The following is a 14545-nucleotide window of genomic DNA, read 5'->3' as shown; positions in this document are numbered from 1 at the left end:
GAAGGATCATAATTAAGAGATACTAAGCTTTGTGATATCATTTTCTACCTCCTAGGATCCCTACCATCACAGAAGCCATTCTTCAGCCAATTCATTTCACCCAATATAATGTCAAAAATGGTGAAGGGCATGAATTAGATTTAAAGGCAGTGAGCCTTGGCTATGGTGCTGAAGATATGTGCGTCAGGACTAACTGTTCTTCAATTCAAACTTATCCATTACATGCTCAGCTGTACAGATGAATCCCACACAACTTTTTCTAACCACCTACACGGAGATTGAAGGTGTTGATGATATTAACAAGCACTAAAATGATGAAGAAGCAATGTAATGTAATATGAAATAAACCACTAAGTTCTGAAAATATATAGCAGGTTAGGGACCATTTGTAATGGAAACCCAAGTGCTTTTTGTTCAGGTCAATGAGCTTTCATCAGATTGTAACATAGATATTTTAACCCCTCACCAATGTTCACATTGCCTTCACTGGGACTGCAGAACTCCAGGCTTCATTAATGTCTGGTCTAAACATGGGCTTGAGGGTCAAATTAAAAATAAAACCTCTTGACATCAGAGCAGCATTTGACTGATCAAGACATCAATGGGTCAATATCAAGGGTGAAATCTGCACAGGCTAGACTTGTATTTCATTCGAAAGAAGAAAGCGTATGGATTTGGAGATCAATTATGTTCAGGCCCTGGGTGTCACAACAAGAATTTGTCATGCTGTGCCTCAGGTCCAGTGATCTACAATGGCCTCATCAAAGGTCTCTTGTCCATCACAAAGACATAAAGTGAGAATGTTAGCTTATAACTGCATGAGTGTTCATTTCCATTTGCAACTCCTTAGGTAATAGAGCATGCAGCAAAATTGGAACAACATTTGGGAATAGATTTTCAAATAGCAGAAAGCAAACATTCCAGGTATATGTCAAACTGCGACCATCTACAACCAGTGTATCCACATCTTCGTATTCAAAAATATGTCCATGAACTCATTATCATTGACTTCCTGAGTGTTATGGTAGCAGTCTGGAGACTAAGTATATACCTGTGATGAGTCATTCACGTCCTGACTTTTGAAAGTCCGTGATTATCTACAAAGTACTATCCGGAGTGGGATTGAATGGATGCAGCTCTTCAAAAAGTGTGTATTTCAAGAATAGCCTGCTTGACTGATTCTTCATCCATTTACCACCACTGATACGTTCTGCCTTTTGTGTACTTCATCTGTAAGATACCGTGGAGCAACTTACCAGCTGCTCCCAAACCCTGCAACATTAGGGCTGCAAGAGCGGGTCACTTGCAAGTTTCACTTCGGTATACACTAATAAAAAAGGGAAAGACACTGTCAGGATCCTAAGAAGTTCTAACAATCTAGATTGGGACACAACTCATCACACAGACCCGATTGTTTGAGAAGGCAACATACCACTATCTTAAAGGCATCTGGGGCACAGATTGTGCTGGACTTGCCAGCAATGTCCATATTCAGTGAATGAATGGTTAGAGAAAAGAAGCAGAATTTGATATTTCTAATTGCTATGAATCACTCATATTGATTTTCATACAATAATGTAAACGTACTGCGCAGAAAGAGATCCTTCACTCCACTGGGTCTGTGCTGTCCAAAGTCAGTCCAGCTCCCAGCTTTTGATTCATAGCCTTCAATTCCCAGCTCATCAAGAACTCATCTCGATGCTTCTTAAACGAGGAGAGATCTCTGCTTCCATTACTCCCTCAAGCTGTATTTCTGACCACTACCCCTCCTCTGGTTAAGTGAAATGTTCACCATTCAACCTCTGTAAATAGTATCTTTCTATTTACACCATATTCTGTGCAGTCCCTTCATAATTTTATACATCTTTTCCCAAAGAAAACAACCCCAACATAAAACATTACTCTTCGTAACTTTAATTCTTCTGCCCTGGAGACTTCTCCACTGCATCCTCTTCAATGTTATTGCTTCCTTCCTCTAATATGGGAACCGGTGCTGTACACATTATACTAACTGTGGCCTAATTGCTGTCATTTACAAAATCATCATTAATTCCAAAATACACATGTCAAGAGAGCCACCTAAAGTTTCATGTTGTAGATGAAAGGGTGACGTGGTTGAGATAGAAACTTTGCTGCTGTGACATGAAACCTAAGATTTATTTAATGATCACTAATAAAGGTGGTTATTGTGGTTCATACAATACCATGATACCATGCTTCAAAAAACAGAAACATTCCAAATATGAGAAATAGGAGTGAAACAGGAATCTTATCAGAGGGGAATGAAATGAGTTCACAGTGCATGTTTTTTTTTTTACAATTCTTTAGCCTGTGTCTAAACTTCATGTTTATGCCCTTTGATCTCAAAATTTGGATCTATCTGAAAGATGTCGGCTTGTTTATAAGCACTTGTGCAGCAAGTCAAGCTGACAGATAAGATTGATACCCTAGTGCTTAAGCACTACCCTTGCTTCTCATTTCAACTAATTTCAGAAGTTTGGCTCCTCAAAGTCCAGAAAAAAAATAGCAAGCAGAAGATTTTGTAATGTGGGAGCATTCGGTATTTTGATATTTTGGTTAGCACACTTGTATCAGTATTTCCTTTCCTGACAGTTGACATGTGCTTCATGTTAAACTGTTGCTGCAACTATAAAAATAACTCTCTCATCCCAGGCATAAGAATTCAAACAATGACTAACCAAAAGTTAATGTGTTCTGCAATCCTGCGCAGTAGTGATTATTAACAGATGACCATCCCGGGGAATGGAATGTGTCCTGTCTTGCATTTGTAATGTGTCTGTTTATGATGAACTACAGCAAATCAGAAGTCATTCTTCGAACTTATACATGTACCATGTTGCGTTCCATTTTCTCATGTTCATATTTCAGAATGTTTTCAATCATTGTGGTCACTTGTCCCGTGGTGTTGTGGTTCTACTAATGCCACCATTTGCAGTAAAATCCAATTGTTTTTCGGTGCAAGACTTCTGCTCAATTTGAAGTCAAAAGGCTTATTGCTTAATGCAGACAGTCAAATAGCCGAAACATAAATGTGTTGAAGTTGTGATCTCTGGGTCATTGAAGCGGAGGGTGAGAGAAGGTAGATGGGAGAGGCAAGGGGAGGCAGAGAATACATGAGGAGGTGGAGTTGAGTTCTTTATATGGTGTAGGAGGAACCTGCTACTAAAGCAGATGTCGGTTCTCCGTATCTTTCAAACTTGGCAACAGAGAGTTGGGCAGCTGCCCCCTCAGCTCCAGAGATCTAGGTTTAATCCTGACTTCAGGCGCTGATGGAATTAGAAATAGAATCAGATTTATTATCATTGACTTAGATAATGGGAAATGTTTTTATTCCTGGGAGCAGTACAGTGCAAACACATGAAATTACTATGAATAAAGAAAAATGAGGTAGTGTTCATGGTTTCGTGGACCGTTTGGAAATCTGATGGCAGAAGGGAAGCAGTTGTTTCTGAATCTTTGAGTGTGGGTCTTCAGGCTCCTGTACCTCCACCCCGATGGTAGTAACTAGAAGAAGGCATCTACTAGACAGTGAGGGTCTTAGTGATGGATGCTACCGCCACTTGAAGGCATCCTCAATGATGGGGAAGGTTGTGCTCATGATGGAACTTGCTGAATCTACACCATCCTGTAGCCTCTTGTGATCCAGTGCTTTGGAGCCTTCAGGCTGAGATGAAACCAGCCGGAGTGCTCTCCACCATACTAAAGGAACTTCTAAGAGTCTTTGGTGACATACTGAATCTCCCCAGACTGTTGCTAGCGTGCATTCTTCATGATTGCTTCAACATGTTTTGGCCCAAAATGGATCCTCTGAGATATTGATGCCCAGGGACATGAAGTTGCTCCCCTCCTTAACTCCACTGACCCCTCAATGAGGATGGGTGTCTGTTCTCCTGACTTGCCATTCCTGAAGTCCACAATAAATCCTTGGTTTTGTTGATATTGAGTGTGATGTTGTTGTTGTGACATCAGCGGTTTGTCAACTCCTGTACGCATCCTGGACACCGAAAGAAGCTGCAGAAAGTCCTAAAATTAGTCAGCTCCATCTCGGGTACTAGCCTCTTTAGAAATCAAGACATCTTCAAGGAGTGGTGCCTCAGGAAGGCTACGTCCATTATTAAGGACCCTCATCACCCAGGGCATGCTCTCTTCTCATTGTTACCATCAGGAAGGAGGTACAGAAGCCTGAAGGCACATTCTCAGCAATCCAGGAACAGCTTCTTCCCCTCTGCCACATGATTCCTAAATGGACACTGAACCCATGAACACCAGCTCAGTTTCTTTTTATATCATTTCTGTTTTTACACAACTTTTAATCTATTCAATATACGTACTGTAATTGATTTACCCTGTTTTTTCCTTTTTGTATTGCCATGTATTGTAGTGAACTGCTACTGCTAAGTTAACAAATTTCACGACTCTTGTCAGTGAGAATAACCTGATTCTGACCATCTGAGATTCTGCTCACAACAGTGGTGTCATTGGTGAGTTTATAGATGCCGTTTGAGCTGTGCCCGGCCACACGGTCACGACTGCAGCAAGAGTAGAGCAGTGGGGTGAGCAGGCATCCTTGAGGTGCGCTTGTGTTGATTATCAACTAGGAGGGGACGTTATAACCAATCTATACCATGTGTGGACCCATGACAAGGAAGTCAAGGATCTAGTTGCAGAGGGAGGTACAAGGCCCAGGTTTTGAAGCATAGTGATTATTATTGAGGTATGATGGTATTGAATGCTGAGCTGTAATCGACAAACAGCAGCCTGATGAATGTTTTGCAGTTTTCTCCAAAGCAGAGTGGAGAGCCAGTGAGATTGTGTCTGTTGTTTACCTGGTGTGGTGATATTTTTATTATTTAGAGATACAACATGGTAACAGGCCCTTCCGACCCAACGATCCCAGCCACGGCTGCCCAATTACACCTATGTGACCAATTAACCTACGTTTGTACTAGCCCGGACAAGTTTACAATGTGGCATGGAACCAGAGCACCTGAAGTAAACCCAAGTGTTCACAGGGAGAACATGCAAACTCCTCACAGACAGTGGCGGGTATTGAACCTGGATCGCTCGTGCTCTAACCCGTACGCTGCCATGCTTTGGTGTGCACTTTGCACGTTTTCTCGGTGACCCTCAGAGTTTCCCCACAGGTACTTTGTTTTTTCCTATATTACAGAAATATGGTGGTTGATCTGTTTAATTGGCCACTATAAGTTGTTTCTAGTATGTAGGTGAGTAATAGAATTTTGGGTGGGGGTGGGTAAATTGAGGGGAATTTAGAGGGAATAAAATGAGTCAGGATAAGATTAGTGTAAAAGGGGGTGCTTTTGGGGTGAACCTAGTGGACTGACAGGCCTATTTCAATACTGTATCTTTCTTTAACAAAAGATTTTATGAGTTTTTTTTCCAGTCTTCCTTCCCTCCAGCTTTTGGGAGAAAAAATTTTCTGTTGTTCTCAAGGATAATCTCTTCTAGAAATCTCACGTCAAATAAATTGGCAATTCGGAACCCCTTCCTCTCTCCCCTCCAACCCCCCCCCCCCCCCCCCCCCACACACACACACACACACATGACTTTGCTCCTTTGTAGAGCTGTACAACCTGACTAGTAGGTCAGGGATCAAATATCTGACAGCTGCTCCCGGATTGGAATAGATGGCGCCAGTGTCTTGGTGCAGGCTGATGTCAGTTTCTGAAAAGAGTCTGAGAGGGTTAGGGGCTGTTACTGAATTTGTGTGTTGGGGTGGAGAGAACCAGTCATCACTCATTGAACTGATATCACTCATTTCCAGAGTCTTTCAAGTAAGTATTTTCCTATACCTTCTCCAAAGTCTTCATGTACTTTAGTAGTGTGGCTGGAGGATAGAAGTTGCGTAGTCCATCATTAAAGTTAGGCTGCGTTCTGTGCCAGACATGGTTACCGCACGTAACGGGGAATCAAGGTTCTACAAGCAATACACACAAAGTGCCGATGGAAGTCATCTGCAGAAGTAACTGTTCATTGCACAGAGACACCTCTGACACTGTTCCCCTTTGTATTGGGACCCAATATGGGACTTGGAACTGGATTATCTGATTCTGAGGCAAGGGTGTAATCCTTGAACCAAAGCTGACATCTGGCAGATGTGTCTTGAGATGGAATTGTCATGGAGAGGCACAAATGCTTATGTGAACAGAAGTTTCAGTATGGTTAAGCACTCTGCAAATAACTCACAAAGTGAAGTGAGATCAGCACCCACCAAAACTGGAACTGAAAGACAAGGAGGGGTGAGAAACACACACTGTAGCAACGTGGCCCTCCCTTGGTGCTGCATTATCAGCCTTGACTGACGTTGATTCGGTCTTGAACTTGCAACCACCTCACGGATGCAGGAGTGCCACAGCAGCTTGGCTAACTCCAGATATTTAATATGTTGGTTTTGTAAATCATATAATAACTGGAAAAAATGAATTCTTCCAAAAAATCCCCTCTGAATGATGAATGAAATTTAACAAAGAATAAACATGAGAGGCAGTGGGTGCTGTTAGATATTCATTACAACATAAGTGAAGATAATTTTGTCCTTAATTTGGATCCGCTGCTCACTCACATCACCGCAATCCTATCAGTCTGTTCCTCTTCCTTTTTCCCTTGTAGGCCTACTGCTTTACACTCCCTCAAGTAAACTTAATTGATATTCTTTGACCTTTCACCTGCACTAAAGATAATGTAGAGCAGTCAGTTAACCTAACAGTACATCCTTGGGACGTGGCAGGACCCAAAGTATCTTGGAAACCCATGCGATCACAGGAAGGAAGTGCAGACACCATACAGATAGCAACCAGGGCCATGATCAAAACAAGGTCACTGTGAGGCAACAGTTCTAGCTCCATCTGTTAACTTTTCCCTGAAATATTCATTAGCAGAGTTGAAAGTTTCTCAGATTTGCCTTGCTTATCCACCCCTGTAGTTTCTGGCCTTGAACAAAATGAATCATAGGAGAGATTATGCTGGGATCAAATTTGTAATCTTCACGTACTCTGTCCAAGAGTTCAATGAAATCGCCTGTAAACTTAGGCATTGAATGCTCTAGAGTGATGTGTTATGAAAGTATATTCAATATGTTCCTCCCAGCATCATTCATACTTTAATCTGTGAGAACACCCAGAGACTCTTGTTGGTCATATCCAGATTCCTTTGTACTGAATTGTTCACAATTGAATAGAATGGTTATTATTATAAAGAATACCTCGAGTTTTCTTTCCTTGACTGGCTGGCACATTTCTAACAATCCCTTCTCACCCTGGTTGCTTTATCTCTGTTTATAGCATGGCTCTTTCGTAATGTTTTTCTTTTGACCATTACTTTTACCATTGTTCAGCTTTCATTTGTCCCCGAATTATTCATCAGTTAATGAGCTGTTCTCATCTCTCATTTGTGGGTTGAACGTAATCCTTCAGTTTTAATGGGCAAACCCTGAAGAAAACATTATCAGAGAGCATGTAGTATTAATTGAGATGACAGCAAAAATATAGAATCTTAATCATCTTAATTTGGAACCTCATTATCTCCACAAAGTTTTACATAAGGAAACTGGAAATGTGAGTTTAAGTTTTAGGGAGAAATACATTGTGCATCAAGTATATAAAGCAGTGTCTCCACTGCTTTTAAAAGAAAAAACGGTAGCTTTAATGGCAAATGTTTTAAAGATATAAAGTGGGTTTAGTGAGAAACTGATCCTGCACGAAAGTTCCATTCTATTTACCCCAAGACAACAAACACTAAGGGAGCCACAACTGACCTATGATTGCCTTGGCTTGTCAGTTTTTCACTGTACCTTGATGTATTTGACAATAATAAACTAATTTACATTGATTTTTCTAACTTCCAGTAACTTCTCCCCCTCTCCCTTTCTTTTTCCATTCTAGCTCTCCTCTTACCCCTTCTCTTCTCCTCACCTGCCCATCACCTCTCTGTGGTGGCTCTCCTCCAGTTTTTCTCATGGGTTACTGTTCTCTCCTATCATATTCCTTCTGCTCAGCTCTTTACCTTTTCTAATCACCTCCCAGTTTCTCACTTCATCTCCCTCCTGCACCCCCCTCACCTGGTTTCACCTATCACATGCCAGTTTGTGCTCTTTCCCCTTCCTCTGCCTTCTTATTCTGTCTTCTTCCCCCTTCCTTTCCAAATCGTCAACGTTTATTCCTGTCTATACATGCTGCCTTACTTGCTAAGTGAGAATCATAATCAGGTTTATTATCACCGGCATGTGACGTGAAATTTGTTAACTTAGCAACAGCAGTTCAATGCAATACGTAATCTAGCAGAGAAAAATATAAAATAATAATAATAAATAAATAAGTAAATCATATTCAGTATACTTCATGCAGTTTACATATATTGAATAGATTAAAAATCGTACAAAAACAGAATTACTATATATTTTAAAAAGTGAGAAAGTTTCCCCAGCATTTTGTGTGTTTTAACTAATTTACCAACTTAGTTTACCAGCACAGTACAGAGTGTGTATTTGGAGGAGATGTCTTTCAAATCAAAGTTTAAATATAGCGCAGTTCCCCTTCTCAGGTGAAGATTTAAAACATCACAAGATTAATTGTGAAGGTGTTCTAGATGATATTGTTTCCTCGTTTACCACTGCAAAAGTAAATTATTCAGCTGTTATCACATTTGGATGCCATTACCTCAATCACAACTTAAAATATTTACTTGACTATTAAATGATGTGGGATACATAATGATCAAAAAGACGATGTATAAATGTTATATTTTTAATCCATTATTTTGCATAATTTGCTGTTCCTTCTATCACCACCATTGCTGAGGGACATGTTTTGCATAGACCTGGATTAAGAACAGGGCCAACCCTTAAGTTAAGTAACCCTATAGCAATCTTGTCAGAGACAGTCCAATGCAGGTCGTCACCTAGGAAACCGTGTTCCAAAAGGAGTAGTGCATTTTGGATAGGTGTGCCAAGGGAAGAGATGCCCAATAATTTCTAAACAGGTGAATGGAATCTGAGGAAATGGTTTTCTTTGTCTTGTCATCTTTTGAACTATGGCAATGAAAAGGTAAGTGATGGAGCTAAAAACCTCTATTTTTTTCCCCAACTGGAACAGTTGAGGAAATATTTAATTTCAGCGAATCTATACTGGGTTTATCCACAATATGTAATCTACTTGAAAGCTAAGGGGAGACTTCTTCCCTCAGAGGGTGATGTGATGTGGAATAAGCTGCCAGCAGAAGTGGTGGGTGAGGGTTTAATTGCGACATGTAAGATAAGCTTGGATAGGTATAAAGGGCTGTGGGTGGATGGGACTAGGCACAATAAAACTTATACTCAGTCCAGATGGGCCATAGGACCTGTTTCTGTGCTGTAGTGCTCTATGTCTCTAAAAGATAGATACAAACACCAGGGTGGTTCCAAGACATCTTCAGGCCATAGACCCCTTTAGTAATCTGGTCCCTGGACCAGGGAGATGGGAATTCACTTATCCAAAGGTGGGTGTCTGTAAATGGGTTATATTGCTCTGAAAATGTTTTCAAAAGTAGGAGCATCAGTTCTTGACAGATAGGTATAGGAGGAAGCAGACTAATCACCTGTCTGAATTGTTCCACTATTCAGTCAGAAAATGGTGATCTGTCCCTTAACTCCATTTGCCTTCATATTCAGCAAAGGTCAGCCAGCCTTCAGTTCTGGGCTGTACACTTTAGAAGTACGAGAAGTCAATGGAGCAAGTGCAGGATTATTCAGGAAATGGGGGATTAGAGTTGTGTGGAGAGTAGAGAAGCATTGAAACTCAAAGTTCAAAAGTTAAAAGTAAATTTATTATTAAAGAACACATATGTCACCATATACTACTGAGATTAATTTTCTTGCAAGCATTTGCAGTAGAACAAAGAAGTGCAATAGAATCGATGAAAAACTGCACACAAATAAAGACAAACAACCAATGTGGAAAAGAAGACAAGCTGTGCAAATACAAAATAACAAATAATAATAAACAAGTAAAGAAATAGATAACACTGAGAACATGAGTCGTAGAATCTTTGAAATTGAGTCCATAGGTTGCAAAATCAGTTGTACTCCAGAGATGAGGGAATGCTAGAAGGGAATTGGATATTTAAAATCACGTAGGATTTAGATAGCTAAACAAAGGAAAATATTTCCATAACCAAAAATCGATAACAAGAGGCTATTTATTTAAAGTCAATGTAAAAGGAGGCTGGATGACATGAGGAGACAAATATTTAAGTGGGAAAATTGGGTCCAATTTTGATGTGGTTTGCCAGAAATTCAAGTCAAATCAATTTAGGGAGAAATTCTGAAGAGAGTATCATTATCAGACATAATTTATAACATCTTGATTTTGATGTTATGTTTTCCTGTCCTTCCAGGATTGAAGCCAAGCATCAAGAGCTCAGAGAGAAGCTGGCACGGGAACGCTATGATCAGCTCCCTCCCACCAGCCTTTCGGTGCCTGACATTGAAGACGATGACATGGACCCAAACTATGCTCGGGTGAACCACTTCCGGGAACCACCAGCATCCCACGGTGGATTCAAGCCCCCTTCCCCACAGCTGCAGCCAATAAACCCACCTCGGGCTTTGAGTGCAGAGCAGGAGAACCTGGATGGACTGTATGCCAAGATCAACAAGCAGCGACCTCCTGCTCCTGACAGGTAATTGAGATGCTGTGTTAGACATATCCTCTTGATGCATTCTTCACACTTTGCTTCTTTCAGCTGTTGGAAGTGACACCTGGAACTTTGTAAACCAAACCAATCCCTCCCGTGTCTCTTTAAAAGAATTGACAAGAGCTGTGAAATTTAATACGTTAGAATTTGAGAATCACATCTGAAATTCGCATTTGTTTGAATCCTTGTTTCCTAACCATAAATATCCTACTTTGAAAATGTTTACTTGTGTTGACCTAACTGATTGCAGGTGGCAGGGATTTTGCTTAATGCCTTATTATCCCTGGATTTGAGAAGAAAACTTGGATTGGGCTCTGGGACTGAGTGCTGTTCAAAGATTGGAAATGTGCACCAATGCCGCTTCTTGCCTCTTCAACTTTGACCAGTCACTCACAACCAAGCACTGAAAAGAGGCTGTTTGGAAAATGACCAGTAGTGGACGAGCCATGCCTGAATATATTGGCTAATGAATCCTGTACACGTGTGCTGAAACAGCGGTCGTTTTTAAAATTTGCCATGAAAATTATGATTATTTGCAAAACTGCACTTTCAGAATGCCTTCTGTCACAAGTGCTGTTTCCGCTTCAACATGTGGCATTCAAATCATCTCTTGCAATAATGTGTGGCTGCAGCCTTAAGAGCCAGCATGTAAAAACCTACATGCAAAATACAAACAGCATTCTCAACTACTGGGGGGTGCGGACTCATTAGGATTGGCTGCTACAGTGACATGAGACATGGGGAGAGTGTTTCCAGGAGGGATGGGCAACTGGTGGACTTTACCTGCAGGTAGGGTGTCCTCCATGGTGGGGCTGCATGGTAGCGTAACGGTTAGAGCCATGCTTTACAGCATCAGTTGTAAGATCAGGGTTCAATTCCCGCTGCTCTCTGTAAGGAGTATGTACGTTCTCCCCATGACAGTGTTGGTTCGCCCCAGTTGCTCAGGTTTTCTCTGTCACTCCACGGTTAGGGTTAGCGAGTTGTGAACATACTATGTTGGCACTGGAAGCAAGGTGACAATTGTGGGCTGCCCCAGCACATCCCCAACGCAAGCGATGCATTTCACTGTATGTTTCAATGTTTTGATGAACACGTGACAACCCCTTGGTAGGGAAATTTGGAGACCTTTTAGGGTATTTTAGTCACGAATTGTGGTGTACCTGAGTGAGAGTAGGCCTGTAAAGGCTGCAAATGGGCTGAGGGAAAAGTTGACAAAGTCTAGTGTACGGAGTTTGGATGACTACACTAATGCTGTAGTAAGCAGCAAGCAGACTGTGAGGTATTCTAGAGGCCAGTGGCAGTGGTCCAGAGTGGTGCTGAAGCCAGAAAGTAGAGACAGAGGGTGACCTTGATTTTGACTGTGAGCACAAGCAAGGCACACTCAAGAATTACATTTGAGATCATGGGAAGTCACAGATCTCAGTGAGGTCTGTCCAGGTGGAATATAACCTGTAACTTCTAATGTGATGAACTGAATACTGAGGCTTTGGGCCTACTCCAGGTTGCTCCAAGGATTTGGATCTAAGGATTCAGTCTGGTTCGGAATGCTGTTGTTGTTTCTCGCTTCCATTGTTTGCATGATTTGTTCTGTTTTCTCTGGGTATTCGGCTTGGTCATAATTTTTTTTATTGGGTTCTTTCGGGGTCTCTTGCTTTACAACGGCCTGTAAGCAAACAAATCTCAAGGTTGTATAACTTATACATTCTTTGATAATAAACTTTGGAATCTTTGCTCGGGGAAGTCTTTGAAAATGAGTGCCTGTAATTTCTGGGTGGATAAGGTCTTGAGTGAGTCCTTCATATGTGTTATAAAAGGCTGAAAGGGATACGGGCCAAGCATAGGCAAATGGGACTAACCTGGATGGGCATCTTTATCAGCATGGACAAGTGCTTTCGGTTCTATGACTCCAAGTGATGGAGTAGGCATGGTGGCCGACTTCAGCTTCTAATCCATATGAAAACTGCTTCTTTCTTTCCCAACGATGTGAGAACAAATTTCAACTGTTATCTCCAGCTGGCTGAATTAAATTGGGGAGAAGCAAACCATCCAATATGCAGGGCAGTGGATCTGAGGCTGAGATGCCCTGAGCAGCAACTAAAGGCAAAGCACGCCTTGCTGTAGCAGAAAAGGTAACATGAAAGGAAGGTAGATTTGCATTTACATAGCAGCTTTTCACAGTACCCAAAGTTTTTTTCCCCTGCTACTGTTACAATGTAGGAAGAATGACAGCCAATTTGTGCAAAGTAAGATTCCACAACCAGAGTCTTCTATTAGTGACTCTTTTATGAGAGAATTGCTGGTCAGGGCAAGGTTTGTTATCAGTCATTGGTAGAGTGTGATTCATGTACCTTGTTAGCCTATTTTAAATGGTAGTCAACCAAAATAATGGGTGTGCAGACTGAATTAAGTCAGATTGGTTAAGGATGGTAGTTCTCCTTCCCATAGGGAGATTCATGAGCTATTGGGATTTTCACAAATTATGTTAATTCATGGTTGTTAATACTGATTAATATAATGACTTGAATTTCAATTCCCGAACTGGGACTTGAATTCATGTATCCAGATCATTTATCCAGATCTCTTGTTACAAGACCAGTGTCTTAACCACTGTTCTGTTGTTCCTCCCATGTAATAATGGCCAGGCCATCTGTTTTTAATGATGTTGGCTGATGTATAAATATTGGTCAGGAAACTGAGGAGAAGTCCCCAGCCGTACAAGATACTGCCTTGGGAACTTTTGTATTCAACTAAGAGGGCAGAACAGATCCTGAGCCTATAGTCTTGTCCAATGGATGGATGAAACCTTGACCTTGTTACTGCAGTAATGTATACGTGTCAGGTTATTGAAGGAGGCTTGTATACTCATGTTCTGATTAAGTGAATGCCGCCTTCTGAGCTAAAGCTGACAGGGATGTAATGAACTGAAACTTCCCAATTCATGGATGATGCAATTACCTTTTGTTGAAGAAGGCATATCACTCATAAGCCTTGAGTTGACTCATGTTTGACTATAAAATATTGTGATTTTTAAGGGTGTGGTACCCTCTAAATAAACTTTAGATCTAAAAAGTTTTTCTTGTTCCGCTCAACTTCAAAACAGGAATCTTGATTCTGGCCAAGTTTCTAATTCACTCATTTTCCATTCACTACCCCATTCTGCCTCCTTTTCCTCCTGTTCACTATGGCCTCAACTAACTCACTCTCAAGAACAACCATTTTCATCACGTCTTTGCTGTGTTCCATTTGTTGAAGTGAAGAAGATTCAAAGTAGAATGCACTGTCCTACTCTAACAATGTCTTCCCATTTCAGTCATGCAAATATACATTTTATTCCAAAGTAATTGGTTGTGGCTTTCTTGAAGCCAGGTCTTTGAAGCAGGTCAGGCATCATCTATTGAAGGGAATGCACAGCCAATGTTTGAGGCTGAGACCCTTCACCTACCAGCTTCAACTCAACCCCCTCTTATTCTGACTTCTACCCTCTTTTCCAGTCCTGATGAAGGGGCTCAACCCAAAATATCGACTGTTTATTCCCCTCCATAGGTGGTATCGAATCTATTGAGTTTCTCCCTCACTTGTGTGTATTGCTGAGATTTCCAGCACCTGTAGAACCTCTTGCGTCTTGTGATCCTGCATATTGTCTCTCCACATCTGGTGCACAGCCAATTTTAGTTAGCTGATATTGTTTCAAACTTTGGTTAGAATATTCCTAGATTTCATCTATTGCAGCCCCCTTACTTTTGACCATCAAACCAATGGGTTACAGAGTCATAGGAGATACAGCACTAAAGCAGGCCCTATGGCCTGTTGAGTCTGCTCCAAATATCAGGTGCTC

The 14545-nt window shown here is 41.2% G+C and overlaps 1 protein-coding gene across 4 annotated transcripts in view; it reads left to right on the top strand.

Moving 5' to 3' along the window:
• Positions 1-14545, top strand: part of LOC140728185 (partitioning defective 3 homolog B-like) — a 1189360-nt gene that overhangs the window by 844412 nt on the left and 330403 nt on the right. For all 4 annotated transcript variants that reach the window (XM_073046530.1, XM_073046528.1, XM_073046527.1 and 1 more), the window contains one exon: positions 10411-10695. In XM_073046530.1, the coding sequence (XP_072902631.1) occupies positions 10411-10695 (285 nt within the window). The remainder of the gene's footprint in view (positions 1-10410; positions 10696-14545) is intronic.

The sequence above is a fragment of the Hemitrygon akajei genome, chromosome 5 (assembly GCF_048418815.1).
Source record: "Hemitrygon akajei chromosome 5, sHemAka1.3, whole genome shotgun sequence".
In the NCBI taxonomy this organism is placed as follows: Eukaryota; Metazoa; Chordata; class Chondrichthyes; order Myliobatiformes; family Dasyatidae; genus Hemitrygon; species Hemitrygon akajei.
Note: the sequence above shows the minus strand (reverse complement) of the source record. Positions and strands in the feature narration are given on the sequence as shown.